The sequence below is a fragment of the Cornus florida genome, unplaced genomic scaffold, assembly GCF_030987335.1.
Source record: "Cornus florida cultivar Cherokee Brave unplaced genomic scaffold, ASM3098733v1 CherokeeBrave_3.0.0_Hap2_Chr04, whole genome shotgun sequence".
In the NCBI taxonomy this organism is placed as follows: Eukaryota; Viridiplantae; Streptophyta; class Magnoliopsida; order Cornales; family Cornaceae; genus Cornus; species Cornus florida.
Genome location: NW_026775574.1, coordinates 50,824,455 through 50,847,102, shown reverse-complemented (window position 1 = coordinate 50,847,102; position 22,648 = coordinate 50,824,455). Strand labels below are relative to the sequence as shown.

At 38.3% G+C, this 22,648-nt stretch overlaps 1 protein-coding gene across 1 annotated transcript; it reads left to right on the top strand.

Moving 5' to 3' along the window:
- Positions 1-1,389: 1,389 nt before the first annotated feature.
- LOC132304956 (uncharacterized) lies at positions 1,390-1,944 on the top strand. The gene has a single exon (XM_059802651.1). It carries the CDS (start codon positions 1,390-1,392, stop codon positions 1,942-1,944), a length of 555 nt encoding a protein of 184 aa, XP_059658634.1.
- Positions 1,945-22,648: the final 20,704 nt, after the last annotated feature.

Below are 22,648 nucleotides of genomic sequence, written 5' to 3'. Positions count from 1 at the left end.
CTGTTCTTATTATTTCATTGAGTGAATTGTTCTTTTGTTTGAGTGAGTTGCTTTTATTCTTTGGCTTTTTAAAGTTAACGAATTTTTGCACCGACAATTTGGCGCCGTCTGTGGGAAACGTATAAAAATATACCCCCACGAGTGATTAGAGATCTTTTTATGCGACTATGATCCGGGATGTTAATCGGAGGATCCACAGCCGCAGCCAATCAACAGATGAAAGTAATACCGAAAATGCAAGAAGAGTTCTTGCAGTAGTTCAAGACGCTCCGTCAAGAAAACTAGGCCAATGCGGCTTAAATTGCATTGCTTCAACAAATAAATGATGCTCTTCAGATAGCCATGGAGCAGATAGCCGCATAACCACCACTAGACAATGCCACGAGAGTCCCCCTCGACCATATTATACCTCCTATAGATGAGGCTCAAGCTAACGGGAGTCGGTAGGAGTAGAGGATGAGAACCAAAGCAGGAGCTTCGGAGAACCACCCTCATCAATGCACACAGGACGAGCAGGCAGATTCTAGCCACAAACTCATAGTGTGGCTGAATGGCACTTAAGAAGCCTTCGATGAAAAGAAGCTTTTGAGGATCTAGACACCAACTGAGATGGCCAATGAGCATAAGGCCTTTCTAGTGAAGACCCCATTTACCGATGAAATATATTATGTCAAAAGACCTAAGAAATTTAGCATGCCATCCTTCACATAGTTCAATGGCACAAGAGATCCTTCCCATCACCTCGATCACTTCTCCCAGAAGATGGCTCTAAATAACCACAATGAACGTTTATGTGCAAAGTTTTCCCAACTAGCTTGACAGCAGCCATATTAGAGTGGTTCAAGAACAAACCACACAAATCAATCCCGAACTATGAAACTTTGTGCGCCATGTTCTTAGCGTAATACTGCGATAATAAGAAGCAGAAAAAGACTTTCACTAGTCTCTACACTATAAGGCAAAAGAAAGGAGAACCGTTACAAGATTTCCTCTCCGGATATAACATAAAAGCGTTGAAAATAGTGTATTGCCACTGTGAAACAGTTGTGGAAGCATTCAAGATCGCCATGATCCAGGGGACTAAGTTCCCTACTTCTTTAGTCAAATACACTCCTCCAGACATGCAAACTCTTAACGCTAGGGCGCAAGTATATGTCCGACTCGAGGAGAATGTAGCCAATAAAATACAGCATGTCACCATCGTTAAGGTAGATAATAAGCCTCGGGAAAAAGCCTCGAGCTCAAAAAACCAAAGAAATCGACATGCCTCGATACCAACAGTCCAACTACCTAAGAAGAGGCAGAGGACTGAGGAAAGGCTAACCTCTCTGTACGACCTTAGCCCGACTATTCCAGGAGAACAAAGCAAGATTCCCAGTCCCCCAACCGATGCGACAACCTCTGGAACAGATGGATAAAAGTAAGTACTGCGCCTACTATAGGGATTATGGGCATACCACTAATGATTACAGGTCCCTTCGGCGACAGGTGGAAACCATGATAGCTAGAGGAAACCTAACAGGCTATGTCGGGCTGAAGGAGCAAACAAGGCCGAAGGAGGTAAATCCTTGTAAATTGGAAGGCAATCAAGTGAAGGTCATTCACGCGATACATAAAAATTCAGAGGAAGATCAGGAGTCAGAAGAGGTGTACCACTCCAGATTGAGAGCAATCCATAAGCTGAGGAAGTTATCCTCAGTTAATACCATCACCTCGGGCAGTATTAGGATCAGGTTCAGAGATAAAGATCTGTCCAGAATACAGCTTCCCCACGAAGATCCACTCGTCATTAGCCTTCTGGTAGCAAACTGCATGATTAAAAGAGTCCTAGTAGACCCTGGCAGCAGCACTAATATTATAACTAAGGCAGTCTTTGAGCAATTGGAGATCCCATCATCGTCAATTAGAACCACTTCTAGCCTTTTATTGGGTTCAATGGAATGAAGGCAGACCCCATTGGAATAATAGATTTTTCAGTCACTGCCACTAAAAGGACACTGAAGGAAAACTTCGTCTTGATAGAATTCACCCTTCTTACAATCTCATCAGGGGGAGGGGGTGGATTCACTGAATGAAGGGAGTACCATCTACTCTACACCAGGTGATGTGATGCTTGTCTCCAGATGGAAAAGAAGTCATCAACTTTTGGGGAGATCAAGCCGCTGTAAAAGAATGTTATATTTTGGCACTAAAGGGAGCAAGGAAAGGAACTAAAACACCCAGATCAGATACAGCCTCCGAGGGTACTACTAAATAACAATTACATAGCCGTCTGCCTAAGTATTTGGAAGTAGAGGCAGAGACAGCAAAATCAACTGAAGAATCTCTTGAATCTATCAAAGTTATCCTGGGTAATCCACAGAAAGTCACTTATATAGGATCCTCCCACTCGCCAGAGGAGAGAAAGAAGTTGGTTGACGTCATCCGGAGAAATAAAGATATGTTCACATGGACCCACTCAAAAATGCCTAGGATTAATCCTTTGGTCTCGTGCAATAACCTCAGAATAGATCCCTCATTCAAACCAGTTAAACAAAAACATAGAAGGTTCCCTTCATCAAAGAAGTGCATTACCCCCAGTGGCTCTCGAAGGTGGTGGTGGTTCAAAAGAACAATGGAAAGTGCATAGATTTCACCAATCTTAACAAGGCTTTCCCCAAAGATAGTTTTCCATTACCGAAGATAGATCAAATGGTAGATGCTACCAAAGGTTACGAGCGACTCACCGTCCTTGACGCATACTCCAGATACAATCAGATTCCCATGAATTCGGATAAGGAGGACACAGAGAAGGGAACCTATTATTACAAAGTAATGCCCTTCGGGCTTAAGAATGCCTGGGCTACTTACCAGTGCTTCATCAACAAGATCTTCAATGAGATGCTGGGGAAGACAGTGAAATCTTATATCGACGACATGGTTGTCAAAAGTGAGAAGAAAAAAGATCACCCCAAGCACCTCCAAGAGGTATTCAACACTCTGAGAAAATTCAATATGAGATTGAACCCCTCTAAATGTTCCTTTGTAGTATCTTTGGGAAAATTCCTCGACCATATTGTCAACAAAAGAGGGATAGAAGTAAGCCCGGCTCAGGCTAGGACCTAGTACAGAATCAGGAGCCAAAAACCTGGAGAGAAGTGCAGATCCTAACCAGCAGGATAACAGCACTCAACTGCTTCATATCCCTATTGTTCGATAAGTGCAAGTCGTTCTTTGATGCCATACGATCGAAGAACAGAGACATATGGGGACCTCAACAGTAAGAGGCTCTCACTAAACTGAATTATTATATGACTAAACCACCAATTTTGTCTACCCCGAGACCTGATGAAACCCTCACCATGTATTTAGCAATCTCCAGCATAGCCACAAGTGAAGTTCTGATCTGAGAGGAATGAGGGAATCAGCACCCAGTCTTCTACACAAGTAAGAGAATGAATGATGCCAAAATAAGATAAAGCAAAGCAGAAAAGATCATACTAGCCCTAGTGTACGCGAAGAGAAAGCTTTGGCACTACTTTGAGTCTCACCGCATTGTGGTCCTCACAAATTATCCTATACGAGCCATCCTATCCAAACCAGATCGGTTTTGAAGAATCACCAAATGGGCAATTAAACTTAGTTCCTTCAATATTTCCTATGAGCCAAAGGTATCACACAAAGGACAAGCCAATGCCGATTTCCTCCTTAAATATGAAAATAAGCCTGAAGGACTAGAACCTTCAGAACCACAGTGGGAACTTCATGTAGATGGTTCCTCAAACCTGACCAATGCAGGAACAGGGATCATCATCACAACTCCCGAAGGGACTAAGCTACAACACTCAATCCGTTTAGATTTTCCCGCCACCAACAATGAGGCCGAATATGAGGCCTTGCTAGCTGGACTTTGATTGGCAAACCAACTTAAGGTAAAGTGTCTAAAAGTTTTTAGTGACTTACAATGTTGGCCTAAGGATTTTATCTAAAGGTCAATCTTATGTTTTGATGATTACAATCCATTAATGATGTTTATGTACTAATATTTTCATTGAGTGAAGTATAGTTGTTCAATCATTCAATCCTTAATGATGAGCTAGAAGTTCCATTTCAAGCATTCCAAACACTCAAGCAATGATTTCAAAGAAGCATCAAAGTGCAAGAAAATAAAGAAGAACTCGGTCTTCAAAGATCATTTAAGCTTTTCAGCAAATCTTCATCAAGCCTAGACGATCATGATCAAGAAATGAAGAAAAGGGTAGATAGGATGGTGAGATACTAAGGTTCAATGTCAAAGTTCAGTTGAATATATTTTGAAGCTCAAAATTACAATTCATGCATATCATTCTCATCTCATCTCTCAAAGAACATAAAATTAGCTCATTAGGTTTTTAAACACATTCATATGAGCCTTACATCATACTGGAATTCATTTTAAGCCTCTACTGAAAGTAGAGAAGGCTCTACAAAAAGTAGAGAAGGCTCTTTGAAAGTAGAGAAGGCTCTAAAAATCTAGAGAAGGCTCCATTTGTATATTGAGCAGTCTCCTTTTCAGAAAAAGAGCCTGCTCCACTTTTTTAATGGAGCCGCCTCCATTTGAAATTGAGCCGCCTCCACTTTTACAAAGAGCCGGCTCCTTCTAGGGTTTTGATCTACAACAAAAACTTTTTCATTTATTATTTTCCAACCACCTGCAACAGCTATATCGACCATTGTTTATCTATAAATACAGAGGTTGGTCTGCATCAAAAATTTGTACAATTACAGAGAGCATTCTACCATTCCTAAAAAGCATTAAAGAAGCATTCGTTGAGCTTTCATTCCCCCTGCTTTCATTTCCTCTCTTACATTTCATTCTACTGTAGTAATTCTGGGCTTCAGATATATATTCATCTTTACTATAGTCGTGAGCAGAACTGTGTACTTCTATCTTTGAGAGATTTATTGTACAATTCATTTCTTTTCAAGTTATTGTAAAAGGGTTGGTGTGACCCAAAAGAAAGTCTAGGAGAAGGGTGTTCTCTTAGCAAGGAAGAGAAGCAAGGTCTTGCTTAAACTGAAGGTTTGCTCTCCACCATTAACAAGAAGCTCTAGTGATTTTGGGAAGTCTCAAGGGGGACCTTGAGCCGAGGAGTAGGAGTTTCCGAACCTCGCTAAATCACCGAGTCATTGTTTGCAATCTCTCATCTCTATCTCTCTTATACTTGTGCCATACACTGCTTGAATATTTCAGTTTCTATGTGATTAATAGTCTGTTAGATTTAATATTTTTAAATTGCAAAAATTGGCCCTTAACTCTATTCACCCTCCCTCTAGAGTCAATTAGTGACTAACAATTGGTATCAGAGCCTAATCTCTAGAAAAAGATCTAACCATCTTAGAGAACGACCATGGCCAATACAATTTTTCATCAAGAAGGTCAATCTAACAATAGACCTCCTTGGTTTGACGGAAATGACTACAACTATTGGAAGATCAAAATGAGAGCATTTCTAAGAGGTGTTGATATAGATGTCTGGAAAGCCACAGAAAAAGGGGACCACGTTCCAACCAAAATTGTAAATGGTGAAACTGTTCCAACACCTGATATTGAATGGACCCTAAATGACCATAGGCTTGTACAATGTAATGTCAAGGCTATCACCAATCTCTATTGTGCTTTAAGCAAAGACAAATTCAATAGAATTTCGGATTGCGAAACAGCCAAAGAAATTTGGGATAAACTTGAAGTTATCTGTGTAAGGACCAGTCATGTAAAGGAATCCAAAATGAATATGCTTGTCCATAAATATGAACTTTTCACTATGAACAACAGAGAAACTATTAGTGAAATGCATTCACGTTTTACTAACATTGTGAATCCTTTGAAGGCTCTTGGAAGATCATATACATCGTCCGACAATGTGAGAAAAATTCTTAGGTCTCTGGCTAAAAACTGGGAAGCCAAGAAGACCGCCATCCAAGAGGCCAAGGATCTCAATACATTCCCCATAGATGAACTTATTGGCTCATTAATGGCCTATGAGTTAGAGATTAATGATAGAGATGAAGACAAAGAAGCTCAAAAGAAGGATATAGCTTTTCAAGCCTCTGCGAAAGAAGTCACAATTGATAAAGCTCCTAATGATGAAGAAGAAGAAGAAGTTGCTTTCATTACCAAGACCGTGAGAAGAGTTCTTCAAATGAAAAAATTCCAAAAGAGTAACAACTTCAAAAGAAATGGTGCATCAAGTGAGCAAGGAAAAAGAGAAGCACCTACATGTTTTCATTGTGGAAAATCGGGACATTTCAAATCCGATTGCTTTACCTACAAAAATGAAAAAGAAAGGAAAAAGAAAGGCAAAGCCATGTGAGCTACATGGGAAGATGATGATTCAAATGGATCCGAAAGTGACGATGAACTCAATGAATTGGTCAATCTTTGTCTCATGGCCGATGAAGATGAGGTAAATTCTAATCATGACTCATTTGATTTAGAAACTTCATATGATGAATTAGTTGATGCACACAATTATTTGCTAGATGCTTTTAAAGAATTACATGATAAATTAGGCAAAATGGTTCAAAAGTGTGCTAGCCTTAGAAGAGAAAAGCTTATCATCTCTCAAAACCTTGAAAAATCTCAACTTGAAAATGAAACCTTGAAAAAGGAAAAAGAATTAGCTAAAGAAGCAGCCTCAATTGAGTTAATTTCTGAAAATGAATCATTGAAAGTCATTATTGAGGATCAAGTTGAAACCTTAGCCAAATTCACAAAAGGAAGAGAGAATTTAAGCATCATTCTTGGAAAGCAACGAAATGCTTATGCTAAGGATGGGCTTCGATTTGATCCTCATAACAAAGATTCATGTTTATTAAAAAGGAAAAGGCCCTTGAACAATTACTTTGTTAAAAATTTCTCTTTTAGTCCAACATGCAATTATTGTAAAAAGATAGGACATAAGATCAATCATTGTCCTATTAGGCCATGCAGAACAAAAGAGGTTTGGGTTGTTAAAGGAACTTATGTGCTTCTTCCTAACTTTCATGGACCCAAAAGAATGTGGGTACCAAAAGAAGATTACTCAAATTCATTTTGTAGGTTTACGTGAAGTCTTCATACTCATCCAAGGAAAAATGGTTCCTTGATAGTGGATGCTCAAGACATATGACGGGAGATCAATCAAAATTTTGCTCTATCAAACCTCACAAAGGAGGAAATGTTACATTCGGCGACAACTCAAAAGGCAAGGTCATTGGCATTGGAACTATTGGTATCTCCTCTTTCTTAACTATTGATAACGTTTTACTTGTTAAAGGCTTAAAACACAACTTATTTAGTATTAGCCAACTATGTGATAAAGGATATGATGTTTTGTTTAAATCAGATAAATGCATTGTCAAAAAGGATAATAATGAAGTTTTTCGTGCTCTAAGAAATGGTAATGTGTATACTTTGCTTTTACGTGAATTACATGATCAAGATGTCAAGTGCTTTGTATCCTCAAATGAAAATTATTGGTTGTGGCATAGAAGGTTAGGTCATGCTAGTATGGATTTGATTTCAAAGCTATCTAGAAATGAATTAGTCAAAGGCCTCCCAAAGACTAATTTTTCTAAAGATAAAACTTCTAGCGCATGCCAAATAGGTAAGCAAATTAAGACATCGTTTAAAAGGAAAAAGGACATAACAACAACAAGGCCACTTGAATTAATTCATATGGACTTATTCGGTCCAGAGAGAACTGCTAGTCTTGGTGGAAAACTCTATGCATTTGTCATTGTTGATGATTACTCTAGATTCTCTTGGGTATTTTTCCTTACACACAAAAATGAGGCTCATGCAATCTTTGCTAAATTTTGTAAGAGAGTCGAGAACGAGAAAGAGTGTAAGATTAAGTCCATTAGAAGTGATAGAGGAAAAGAGTTCGATAACCAAGATGTAGAAAGATTTTGTGATGAAATGGATACAATCATAATCTTTCTACTCCTAGAACTCCTCAACAAAATGGAGTAGTTGAAAGGAAAAATAGGTCTCTCCAAGAAATGGCTAGAACTATGTTAAATGAACATAAATCTCCTAGAACTCTATGGGCCGAAGCCATCAGTACCTCATGCTATGTCATAAATAGAGTAATCATTAGAAAGCTTCTTAATAAGACTCCTTATGAACTTTAGAATAAAAGGAAGCCAAATATTGGATACTTTAAAGTCTTTGGGTGTAAATGCTTCGTGTTAAATGACAAACATAGTCTAGGAAAATTTGATCCTAAATCGGATGAAGGTATTTTTCTAGGTTATTCAACTCGTAGCAAAGCATTTAGAGTGTTCAATAAAAGAACACTAGTGGTTGTGGAATCTATACACGTCGTATTTGATGAATCACCATTACCCCCTCTTAGGTGCTCATTGGATGATAATGAAGATGTGATTGAGATTGAAAAGAACATTGAAAATCTTGATTTAAATGGTTCGTCTATTGAAGATCACTCCAAAGATGTTCCAAAAGATTGTCGCTCTCATGAAGATACTCTTCCTAAGGCTTGGAAGCAAGTGTCCAATCATCCAATAAATTAAATTATTGGCGATCCATCTAAAGGAGTAAGCACTAGATCTCAAATAAGTAATGTTTGCAACTATGTAGCTTTTGTTTCCCAACTTGAACCAAAGAATATTCTTGAAGCCGAAAATGATGAATCTTGGCTCTTGGCTATGCAAGAAGAACTTAATCAATTTGAAAGAAATGATGTTTGGCGTTTGGTTCCAAAACCTAAAGATAAAACTGTCATTGGCACAAAGTGGGTGTTTAAAAATAAAAAGGATGAATCGGGAACAATTGTGAGAAATAAGGCAAGGCTTGTTGCTCAAGGTTATAATCAAGAAGAAGGAATTGATTATGAGGAAACTTTTGCCCCCATAGCTCAACTTGAAGCTATAAGAATGCTCCTTGCATTTGCATCTCATAAAAACTTTAAGTTATATCAAATGAATGTAAAAAGCGCTTTCTTAAATGGCTTCATTGAAGAAGAAGTGTATGTTGAGCAACAACCTGGTTTTGAAAGCTATAGTTGTCCAAACCATGTTTTCAAATTCACAAAAGCATTGTATGGTTTGAAACAAGCTCCAAGAGCTTGGTATGAAAGACTAAGTGGTTTTTTACTTGCTAATGGGTTCATTCGAGGTAAAATTGACAATACTCTTTTCACTAAAACCATTGACTGCAACTTGTTGGTCATTCAAATTTACGTTGATGATATTATCTTTGGATCAACCAATAGTGTTTTATGTGAAATGTTTGCCTCTTGTATGCAAAATGAATTTGAAATGAGCATGATGGGTGAACTAACCTTCTTCTTAGGGTTGCAAATTAAACAAACACATGATGGTATTTTTGTTTGCCAATCTAAGTATGTTAAGGATTTGCTAAAGAAATTTGGCTTGGAGAAAGTCAAACATGCCATTACTCCAATGAGCCCTTCTTTGAAACTTGACAAGGATGAAAAGGGAGTTAATGTGGATATTAAAAAATATAGAGGCATGATTGGTAGTCTCTTATATTTAACCACTAGTAGACCGGACATCATGTTTAGTGTATGCTTATGTGCTCGTTTTCAATCTTGCCCTAAAGAATCTCATCTATGTGCTGTTAAACGCATCTTTCGCTATTTAAGCTATACTACATTCTTAGGTCTTTGGTATCCTAGACATACATCATTTGAACTTGTTGGTTACTCGGATGCTGACTTTGGAGGATGCAAAGTTGATAGAAAAAGCACTAATGGGACTTGTCACTTCATTGGACAATCACTGGTTTCTTGATCCTGTAAGAAACAAAACTCTGTCGCTCTATCAACGGCGGAAGCCGAGTATATTGCAGCCGGTAGTTGTTGTACTCAAATGCTTTACATTAAGCAACAACTTAAGGACTTTGGATTTTATTTTGATCATGTTCCTATAATGTGTGATAATACAAGTGCAATTTGTATTTCAAAAAATCCGATTCAGCATTCTAGGACAAAGCATATAGAAATTAGGTACCACTTTCTTAGGGATCATGTCTCTAAGGGCGACATTGAACTTATGTTTGTCAATACGGAGAAACAATTAGCTGACATTTTTACAAAACCACTCCAAGAAGATAGGTTTTGCTTGCTTAGAAGGGAAATTGGAATGTGCTCAGAAGAAGAAATACAACAGTAAAGCAAAGCAACAGCAGAGCCAGTTTCATTCAGAAAAAGAGTCGTCTCTTTGAAGAAAAAGAGCCGTCTCTACACAAAGCAGAGTAGTCTCCACAGATAATATCACATTGCTTGCTCTCAGGATCTCAATTTTTTTAAAAAAGAGCCTGCTCTATAAAAACAAGAGCCGGCTCCCCAACCTGCATACAAATTAGAATAGGAAGAGTCGTCTCTAGAAAAAGGTAGAGCTGGCTCCTTTAGTGCTAATTTTTTTTTTTAACTCTCGGGATCTCCTCTACAAACAATTGAGCCTGCTCTAAAAATTAATTGAGCAGTCTCCAAAAATTGTTTAGAGCCGTCTCCAATTTCTTCCTTGAGCCGGCTGTTATTTTTTTTTCTTTTTCTTTTTTTTTTCTTTTTCTTTCTTTTCTATATTTTCTCTCTGAGCCGTCTCCATAACTTTGAAGAGCCGGCTCCAAGTAACTTTCAAGAGCCGGCTCAACATTTCCTAAGAGCCGACTCCAAATCCTTTTACCGAGCCGGCTCCAAATTCTCTATGAGCCAGCTCTTCCATAAATTGCCTTGGTCTCGGCACTTCCTCATTTTGAGGTTATAACAGAACCCTTCCAGAAGCATTTGGAGACTCCATCTTGCCTTGGGCGATTTCCTCTATTCTGTATTGGATGCCTCCACTGATAAGAATAATCCATTAATCCCCATCATTGCAATGCCTCGGACTGTCAAGCAATTGAACTGTAGGATGTTGTAAGCCTTGGCAGTATCACTATTGGGCATACACACTTCATTCCACAGAGCTCTTCGGCTAGGGCACTTCTCCATTCTCTTTGGGCATTGTGTTCTGTAAGTCACTTCCTCTCAAATTCAATCATTATTGTAGATGATCTCACATTTAATTCATAATTTTAGCTGTCCATTTTTTTTGGTTCATTTCCTTTAAGCTTTCCTTCATGAAACCCTCATATTCATTATAGTTATTTTTTCTTTTAAAGGGTCAATCATCCTAAGAAAATTGCTTACTATATGTTCTGCTATTCAAATTTTATACTTAAACTATCAGTTTGGCTCTATTTAATCTACTGCTCCATTATTGATCAAATCTTGAGATATTGCATAAATTTTGTTATCAAAACCAATTTTTTTTTTTTTTTTTTTTTGTTGTTGTTTTGAATTTATTTTTGGATAAATTTGAATCATGTGATGTCTATGGTTCATTTGGGAAATACATTTCATTAATCTGTCGAATTCCTACTCTTAAGATGAATTTATCTATATCTCAATCCCCTGAGCATGATATATAAATTTTTTTTGGGTTTATCAAGCACACATTTTAGGATTATTCCATGCACTATCTTGTCAAAATTCTATATCCTTCCATTTAAATTTAAATTTGAATCCTCTATTATGATTCTAGTTTGGCTCTTTATATCTAGATAAATACTTTTTCTCTCAAAATTCTAACTAAATGTGAAACTTTAACTAGGGCCTTGTCATTGGTTCAATTTGTTTTATTATTTCTAATGTTAATCTTCTGTCTAAACTTATTTGTGATTTGAATTTTTCATTGCCTTTTAAATTGAATCTTTATTCAGAGAATTCCTCTGTTATTTCAGTTTAATTTCTAGAAATGTCCACAGCTTCATCCTCACGTAGAAAGAATCCCTCTCGTGGACAAAAACGGTCTACTCAACATAATGATGAATCAGGCCCTAGTGAACCAAATCCTCCTCCACTTCAAATCTCTGCCACCATGCTATATAAAAACCCCACATACAAAAGCATATATGACAAATTCTTTCAGCATAGAAAAGTGGCCACAACAATGGTGTTGTCTGACACAATTTGCAATGATCTTCATCTCAACACCTATAGATTGTTTGATGCAATTGGCCTTGGATCATTTGTTGGAATGAATGAAGGTTACTATCCAAAATTAGTAAAGTTATTCTACACTCATCTTGAAGAAATGCCTGGAGAAGAAAAACTTAACTGCTATGTGGCTGGAATATATTTTCACCTTGATACAAACAGCATTGCTCGAATCCTTCATCTTCCCTCTGTGGATGGAATTCAATTCTATTCTCATTTCAACTGGTTTAAAGGACAAGGCTTTGATAAACTCGCGGCTATTCGGCAAATGAGTTATGATTCAAATGTAACAAATACCAGAGAAGTCAACACCAAACAATTAACTATGGAAGCTCGGCTGATTCACAAGATCATCATGTACTCTATTCTTCCTAAATCTGGCAGTCGATCCAAAGTTTCCCACATGGACGTCTTTCTTATCTGGTGTGTCTTAAATGGCAAGCACTTTGATCTTGCATACATTATATTTCATCACCTTCTTACATGCAAAAGAAAGAAAAAGGTCTCTCTATATTATCCCATGGTTCTCTCTCACATATTTATGGCTAAGAAGGTTCCGCTTGATAGTCGTGAAGCAATCAAACCAGGGCCAAGACACATTCTCACTGCCTCAAATCTTGCGTCAATGGGGCTAAAAGGGGATTACAATGGAGTGTGGTTTTATCCTAGGCAACGAAGGTTGGAAAAGGCTAGAGCTAGAGGAGAGGAGATTGAGGATGTTGATGATGGCGATGAAGACGACCATGAAAGTGATGACGATGATGAAAATGAGGAAGTTCCAGTTGAAAATCGTACCAATCGTGCTATCTTGTTGGAAATTCTCAAAGGGACTCGTCAAAACCAAGAAACTCTTGAAAAACAACAAACTCAACTTGACGAAATGCACATGGCAATCGCTCATCTTAATGAGGATTTTACAGAATTTCGAAACCAATATGCACCTTCTTCTCCTTAAAACATTTTTTCTCCATTTCAAATCCTCTTTTGTGTGCACTTATTAGCTTTATTTGCTTTAGAGAAGCATTTTTCTGTGTTTTATAAACTATGCCTTTATCTGTCATATGGTAGTCGTGTTCAAAGTCTCTTTCTGTTATCTATAAAATGCCACTTTTGCTTATCATTCTTCTCTGATATTTCCTGCAATGGCAAGTTATTTTTCTTTATCTGTTCATTTAGTCGCCCATTTTTTTTTTGAGATGACAAAGGGGGAGAAAGATGTGTTATCATGCTAATGTGCTATTCTATTGCTTTTTAAGTATCTTGATAGATGCATATTGATAGGGGGAGTCTTCTAAAAATGTCTGTGAAATTTATATGCTAAAATTATTGCTATTGAATCAAGTTTGATATAATTTTCAAAATATGCTTATTGATAGAGGGAACATTCTTTCTAATGCAACTCCCTGTTGACTATAAACACATCAATGTTTTGTCATCATCAAAAAGGGGGAGATTGTTGGCCTAAGGATTTTATCTAAAGGTCAATCTTATGTTTTGATGATTACAATCCATTAATGATGTTTATGTACTAATATTTTCATTGAGTGAAGTATAGTTGTTCAATCATTCAATCCTTAATGATGAGCTAGAAGTTCTATTTCAAGCACTCCAAACACTCAAGCAGTGATTTCAAAGAAGCATCAAAGTGCAAGAAAATAAAGAAGAACTCGGTCTTCAAAGATCATTCAAGCTTTTCAGCAAATCTTTATCAAGCCTACACGATCATGATCAAGAAATGAAGAAAAGGGTAGATAGGATGGTGAGATACTAAGGTTTAATGTCAAAGTTCAGTTGAATATATTTTGAAGCTCAAAATTACAATTCATGCATATCATTCTCATCTCATCTCTCAAAGAACATAAAATTAGCTTATTAGGTTTTTAAACACATTCATATGAGCCTTACATCATACTGGAATTCATTTTAAGCCTCTACTGAAAGTAGAGAAGGCTCCACAAAAAGTAGAGAATGCTCTATGAAAGTAGAGAAGGCTCTAAAAATCTAGAGAAGGATCCATTTTTATATTGAGCCGTCTCCTTTTCAGAAAAAGAGCCTGCTTCACTTTTTTAATGGAGCTGCCTCCATTTGAAATTGAGCCGCCTCCACTTTTACAAAGAGACGGCTCCTTCTAGGGTTTTGATCTACAACAAAAACTTTTTCATTTATTGTTGTCCAACCACCTGCAACAGCTATATCGACCATTGTTTATCTATAAATACAGAGGTTGGTCTGCATCAAAAATTTGTACAATTACAGAGAGCATTCTACTATTCCTAAAAAGCATTAAAGAAGCATTCGTTGAGCTTTCATTCCCCCTGCTTTCATTTCCTCTCTTACATTTCATTCTACTGTAGTAATTCTGGGCTTCAGATATATATTCATCTTTACTATAGTCGTGAGCAGAACTGTGTTCTTCTATCTTTGAGAGATTTATTGTACAATTCATTTCTTTTCAAGTTATTGTAAAAGGATTGGTGTGACCCAAAAGAAAGTCTAGGAGAAAGGTGTTCTCTTAGCAAGGAAGAGAAGCAAGGTCTTGCTTAAATTGAAGGTTTGCTCTCCACCATTAAGGAGAAGCTCTAGTGATTTTGGGAAGTCTCAAGGGGGACCTTGAGCCGAGGAGTAGGAATTTCCGAACCTCGCTAAATCGCTAAGTCATTGTTTGCAATCTCTCATCTCTATCTCTCTTATACTTGTGCCATACACTGCTTGAATATTTCAGTTTCTCTGTGATTAATAGTCTGTTAGATTTAATATTTTTAAATTGCAAAAATTGGCCCTTGACTCTATTCACCCCCCCTCTAGAGTCAATTAGTGACTAACATACAACACATTGTGAATCAAGTGACAGGAAAATATCAACCAAAAGAAGACAGAATGAAGGCATACAAGGAGGACATCGAGGGTGTTACGCGTGGATTCAATCAAATCTAATTTCACCAAGTACCAAGAGAGGAGAACTCTAAAGCAAACAAGCTAGCTACAACAACTTCATCCTCAGTTGAAGATTTGATCCGGATCATACCTGTCGACACCCTGGAGGAACCTAGCTTGAATCCTCACCTACAAGTAATGGTGGTCCTAAAAGCTCTGAGGGAGCCATACTGGATGGATCCACTAGAGAACTATCTCAAAAATAGAATCCTTCCAAGTCAGAAGGATGATGCAAGGAAAGTGAGGTTTACAGCGGTCAAGTACTCCATCATTAAGAACTACTTATAGCCAAAGTCTTTCTCAGGCACATACTTAAAGTGCCTAACCCTTAAGAAGGCCCTTAAGGTGATGAAGCAAATACATGATGGGGACTGCGGCAACCGCTCCGGCAGGAGGTCCCTCGTTTATGACGGCCCAAATTTTTACAACCCGGTGTGTTAGTGATGACATTAAGTTGACCCGGTAACGAGTCCAAAATGTGAAAGCAAAAGATGAAAACAAGGTCTCTAGAGATATAAATCATCTCTAAGACATAAAAGTGACCTTCATGAAGTCACAGAACTCAAAGAGAACGAGAGAAGAAATGAGAGTCAAAACAAGCAAAATTCGTTAATTAAGGGCAAAATGGTTAATTTATTAATAAGAAGAGAAACTTAACTCTAAACAAATCAAATGAGGTCCATAGAACCTAAACTAATCATTTCACAATATTCTAAGAGGTTCTAAGAACTTTGGCCAAGAATCCCATAAAACGCCCATTCCCGGTTTAAGCAAAAATTGACATTATCTCACTAAAACATGAATAACTGTCACTATGATTTGAATCTAAGAATTATATTGGTATTATTGGAAAGTTGACTCAAAATCCTTGAGTTTAGGCTTAAGAATCACCCTATTTGGATTAGAAATGAAGAAGTAATGACCGTTTGAAGTCGGAACAACAATGTTGTTACAAAACTGACAGACAGCTGTGTGTGAGTTATTTAGGTCGACCGAAATGGCCATTTTGGTAGACCGAAATGAACAGAGAATCACTCAAAAGCTAATTTTTTAGAAAAAGTCACTTCGGTAGACCGCAGCTGATTTTTAAATAATGTTTTTAGCTACTGGAAAGTGAGTTTTACTGTGCAATTAATTCCCAAAAGCTATCGGTCGACCGAAATGACTCAAGAAGGTACTGAAAGACCTACTATACACAAAAATTGTTGAGGCTTAACCCAAGCCTCAATTCTCAACATGAATTGGTTCAAAACCAAAGGTTAAAAGCTGAATTTCAAAGAGATATGAGCATGTGAACATGTCAACAAACGTCATATGAATATTTAAATGTAATACAACGGCTCATAGCCCTATACATGTCAATTACAAGAATTTCATGTGTTAAACCTTCAAAGTTGGTTAAAATACATTTTTAAAGCAAAATTTTGTACTAAATGAGTACAAGTGCTAAAGTAAACATGCTTGGTCCTTTGCCTCATTACATGCATGATAATAGTGTCAAAAGTAAGTACTTAAGTACCATTACACATCAAGGAAGCCACATTAGCTTCTAAAATACCATACACCCATGGTATACAAAATATATCATCAAAAGTAAGGCATGCTAAATATTTGCATCTCAATATACAAAAATTTTCTAAATTGCTTATAAGCCCTAAGGAAGATGAGCGTCCAAGAATATAGTCTCTTTACCAATAAAATAACCCAAACCACTAGGGTGAGTAATCAAGTTACTCGTACGAAGAAAGTTATGCGTATACCCTAAAGTCTCAATATCATTACAAGATTAATATAGACGAATACAAGGGATCATTCCACTTAACATCTATGTTAAAGGTGTTCTAAAGGATCATCTTAAGCTAACTTAAATGATTCTACCACATCACAATTTCTATATCAATGTACTTAACAACATCAATTCGCCAATAACTAAAATTACATGTCACAATTAAGCATTGGTTGTCAACTTGGAATTGAATGCGAAATCAAATAGTGGAAAACTTGGACATCAAATCCCGGAGTAAACCAAGACCTATACGATTATTCCGGGTACTAACCCGCTGGGAATACTACCCTAGTGCGCACTATAAAATAGGAAGAACTCGTACTAGAGCCAAACTCTAGCCATGTCATTTGTAACAATGTCCCAAGAGAATCCAAAATCATAATTAAGTTCAAAACTTATATACAATAATTGAGGTATATAAACTACATTCCATGCATAAGTAATTTGAAACCACATAAATCATGTCTTAGGGTTCCAAGTCTAAAATGGCATATCAAATGACAAGTCTTTATCAAGATATAATGTACAATATAAAACCATCAACTTATCTATTTAAATCATGCCCCAACAATAAGCCTTATATACTAGATTATAACATTGTAGTAATAGGTTTCTAAAATAATTACCAATAGTAATCAACAAAAATATAGAATTACCACTACAACAAATATAGCAATTCAAGTCAATAAGAATTGTACATAACATTAATAATTCTATACAAGATATATACATATCATACATGCTTAAATCAACAAATCCTAAGTCAAATGTAAGGATTTCCTATAATATACAAGACTACAATACTAAAAGCATGTACACAATATATATTAAACCCCAAAGGGACATAAAACACTTAAAGTATAAACATATTACTGCCCGTACCTTAATAGAGAATTGAATCTCTATAATCCAAAGCAACCAAGCTTAAAATGAAAAACTAAATTAGGGTTTTGTAGAGGAGAGTGAGAGGAAACTTTTACTTCCCAAGGTTAAAGGTCTAAGGTGAGTGGAAGGAGGCCAAAATGAAATATAAAGCTCTAAGCCAAACTTTTCTTCAATGGTGGCTAGGTTAGCGTTTGAGAGTAAAGAAAGTGAGGAAGATGAAATGAAATGTGGCAAGTGGAGGATCTAGTATTCCTTCACTCACTATGTGTTCTTACACTTCCTCTCACACACACACTAATGCAAGACTAAATTTGGAACCTACATTTGTCACTAATCTATGACTCCTTCCTAGGCTTAATCCTAAGCTTACACTCGTCAACCATCAAAGCCAAAAAGTGCACCTATCCTAGGCCAACAAGTGGGTGAATCTCCACCCTCCACATGTCACAAGATTAAGCTTCCAAGTCTCTCCACCCCAATGCCAACAAGTGGCTCCATAAGAGTATGACACTTGTCAAACTTTCCAAAAATTACAAAAAGATCCTTTTCCAAAATATCTTCTAAATTAAATTACAAAAATGTCCCTAAGACGAAAAATAATTACTTAACATAATTACACTAAAACCCCAAAAAATCAATAATGTTTCCAAGAAACTATGCATCCATGCCCTTTACGAAAAAAGTAAGCAACTAGCATGCTTTCCTCCGAAAGTAAAAATCCAAATATCTTGGAAATCAAATATTATGGATCCATGCAAAGCTGGATTCAAATCCGAGCACAAAAAGTGAGGTTATGCAGGGAAAAATGATAAATGGGAAAAAGACAAAAAATTAAATTACCAAAAAAATAAAAAAAGAAAAATGACTTGGTCATTACAACCTACCCTCCTTAAAAGGATTTCGTCCCCGAAATCGAGTCGTACCTGAAAGAGAAAACAAATTGGGATACCGAGAGCAAATCTCATGTTCGAGCTCCTAGGTAGCCTCCTCAACGCCGTGATGTCTCCACAAGACCTTAACCAATGGAATGGTCTTGGTCCACAAGACCTGCTCCTGTGAATCAAGAATCTGGACTGGACCCTCCTCGTAGGTCACATCATCATCAACATCAGCATCTGTCCACCGTAAAATATGTGATGGATCCGGCTCGTACTTCCTCAACATAGAGACATGAAAGACGTCGTGAACCCTATCTAGGTCTGGCGGCAATGCCAAATGATAAGCAACTTCACCGACGCGCTCTAAAATCTGAAATGGTCCAATGAACCTAGGAGACAACTTGCCCGTCTGTCGAAATCTCAAAAGTCCCTTCCTAGGAGAAATCTTGAGAAAGACGTGGTCCCCTACCTCAAAAGACAAGGGTCTCCTCCTCCTGTCTGCATAACTCCTCTGCCTACTCTGAGCTGTAGCCAACCATTGCCGAATCAACTTAATCTTCTCTGTAGTCTCAAAGACAATATCGGGACCCAAGGTGACTGTATCACCTACCCCGGTCCAACAAACTGGAGATCAACAAGGTCTGCCATACAACGCCTCAAAAGGTGCCATGCCAATACTGGTCGGGTAACTGTTATTGTAAGCAAACTCAACCAAGGGTAAGTAGTCTTCCCAACTACCCCCAAAATTCAAAATGCAAGCCCGTTGCATATCCTCCAATATCTGAATGGTACGCTGCGATTGACCATTAGTTTGAGGATGGAATGTCGTGCTGAAATGAAGCCCAGTGTCAAAAGCCTCCTGAAAACTCTACCAAAACTGAGACATTAACCTAAGATCCCTATCCGAAACAATGGATACTAGAATCCCGTAAAGCCTAACAATCTGCCCCACATACAATCCACTAAGTCTATCTGTGTCATCTGTCACTACCATATGCAAAAAGTGAGCCGTCTAAGTCAATCTGTCAACAATGACCCAAACGGCATCATTCCTTGCCTTGGATCTCGAAAGTCCTGTCACAAAATCCATAGTGATACACTCCTACTTCCACTCTACCACTGGTAGTGGTTGCAACATACCCGCTGGTCTCTGATGCTCTGCCTTAACTTGCTGACAAGTAAGGCATTTAGCCACGAACTGAGAAACATCTCATTTTATGTCTTTCCACCAAAACTGTCTCCGCAAATTTTGATACATCTTCATACCACCAGGATGAACTACGAGTTGAGAATGGTGAAAATCATGAAGAACAACGTCACAACAAGACAAAGGAATAAATATCTTCCCTCTTTCCCTGAGACCACTGTCTGAATGCAAGGTCCAACCCTTTACATTCTCGCCACCTAAAATCTGAATGTGGATGGACTTCATCTCCCCATCCTCTTACTGTGCCTCAATAACACTACTAATTAGAGCCGGTTGAGCCACAAGGCTAAACAAGATAGCCAGTGAAACATCCTCACACAACTATAAACCAAGATTTACAAGTTCTTCTAGTATCTTCTATCTGTGGACGAAAATGCTAGCAAGAGTACTCCGTGACTTCCTACTCAATGCATCAGCCACCACATTGGCCTTTGCCGGATGATACTGCAACTCAAAGTCATAGTACTCCATGAACTCGACCCATCTGCACTGTCTCAAATTCAAATTCTTCTGGGAAAAGAGATATTTGAGACTCTTGTGAACTAAGAAAATCTCAAACTTCTCCTCGTACAAATAATGTCTCCACCCTTTCGAGGCAAAGATAACTGCTGCCAACTCCAAATCATGTGTCGGATAGTTCAACTCGTGAGTCTTTAACTATCGAGACCCATAAGCCACCACCCATTCTGTCTGTATCAAGACATAACCCAAACCTTCTTGTGAAGCATCACAGTAGACCACGTAACCCAAACCACGTTCAGGTATGATCAAAACTAGAGCCGATGTCAATCTGACCTTCAACTCCTAAAAAGCAAAATTACAAGCCTCATTCATTATGAACTTGACTCCCTTACGAGTAAGTCGAGTCATAGGTGCCGCTAGACGAGAGAAATCCTGAACAAATCTCCTATAGTAGCCGGCTAGGCCAAGAAAGCTTTGAACCTCAAACACTATCTTCAGACGCTCACAATCCATCACAGACTTAATCTTCGACGGATCCACTACAACACCACCCCTTGACATGACATGTCCAAGGAACTCCACTTCCAGTAGCCAAAATTCTCATTTCTCCAACTTGGCGTATAACTGATTATCCTTAAGGATCTGCAACATTGTCCTCAAATGATACTTATGCTCCTCTACCGAAGCTGAGTATACGAGAATGTCATTAATGAATACCACCATAAATCTATCAAGATAGTCACTGAATACACGGTTCATCAAATCCATGAAAACTGCTGAAGCATTGGTCAAACCAAATGGCATCACCAGAAACTCATAATGGCCATACCGTGTACGAAAAGTGGTCTTGGATGTATCCTTATCCTTAACCCTCAATTGATAGTAACCCGATCTTAAATCAATCTTCAAAAAGTATGTCGCTCCTTTTAACTGATCAAACAAGTCATCAATCCTAGGCAAAGGATACCTGTTCTTGGTCATAGCGTGATTCAACTTGCGATAATCGATGCAAAGTCTCAAAGACCCATCCTTCTTCTTTATGAAAAGAACCGGTGTTCCCCATGGTGAAGCACTAGGAAGGATAAAGCTCTTAGCTTTCAAATCATCCAGCTGACCTTTCAGCTCATCTAACTCTGTCAGTGCTATATGGTACGGTGCCATAGAGATGGGTACTGTACCGAGAATGACATCAATGGCAAAAATAACTTCCCTTAAAGGAGGTAACTCCGTCAGTTCCTCTGGAAAGATATCAACAAAATCCTCAACAACTGCCAGAAGGACACGACTCAAACTCATATTCTCGTCGATTAGCAAACTAGCCAAGTAGGATCTGTGGCGATCCAGTCACCAACGCTGAAAACCATCGCCGGGTGGGAATCGCTCCGATCTCCCACAAAATAGAAATAATCTCCCTTAGGAGTGTAAATGGACACCCTCCAGCAGAAGCAATCGATTGTAGCCCGAAAGAAAGATAACCAATCCATCCCGAGAATAACTTCAAAGTCAGTCATATCAGGAACAATGAAATCTAACTCTAAGGTTTGCCCAGCTATCTCAATAGCATAACCCCGACAAACATAATCCAAAGATACGTCAAAACAGAGAAAACTGTCCGAAAGTGTGACTTCTAGACCCAATGAATGTGTAAATTATGCAGAAATGAATGAATATGATGCACCCATGTCAACAAGAACTCGTGCCTAAAAACTGAAAACTGGAAAGATACCTCGAACTGAAGAGGTGCCAGTGAAAGCATCTGCCTGTGGAAGAGCGTAAACTCATCCTTGAGCCCTACTATGAACTGCCATGATAGCCTGACTAATATGTAGAAGCAGTAGGTGTAGAGCCCCTGGCTAGATAAGTGCCAACTGGCGCCACTGTGGTGCCTGAGGAACTCTGAAACCAGACTGAACCACTGTAGACTGTGCCGGTACTATCTGTGAATCTGTGCCAGTACGTGACTTATTCAACAACTTTGGACAATCCTTCTTGAGATAAACTGGTTGCCTGTAAGAAAAGCAAGCTCTCTACCCTGCTCTTGTAGAAACTGATGTCTGACTCGCCTGTGGTTGAAGCTGTAGGTAGCAAGGCTTAATGTGCCCCGGCTGCTAACAATGGTGACAAATCACATCCCGGGCTAATTTTGAAGATACGGGAACTATAGGTGCAGAAAAAATTTGCTGCGGTGCCCCCTGTGAGTGCGTACTGTTCCCTACCTTGGCCTTCTTCCACTGACGCCCGGAAGAAGACGGAGTGTCTCCGCGAGGCTACTTATGTGAACCCCTGATCCGTAATTGATCTTGATCTTCTATCTCAACAAGCATAGCCCTCTGGACCACCTCTCTATAAGTCCTTAAATCAAGAATTGAGACCTGTAGCCTGATGTGAAGATGTAATCCATCCTGAAACTTCATTGCCCTGGCCTCATCTGTTACTATCATATCCTCAGTATAACGAGAGAGAGAAGTAAATC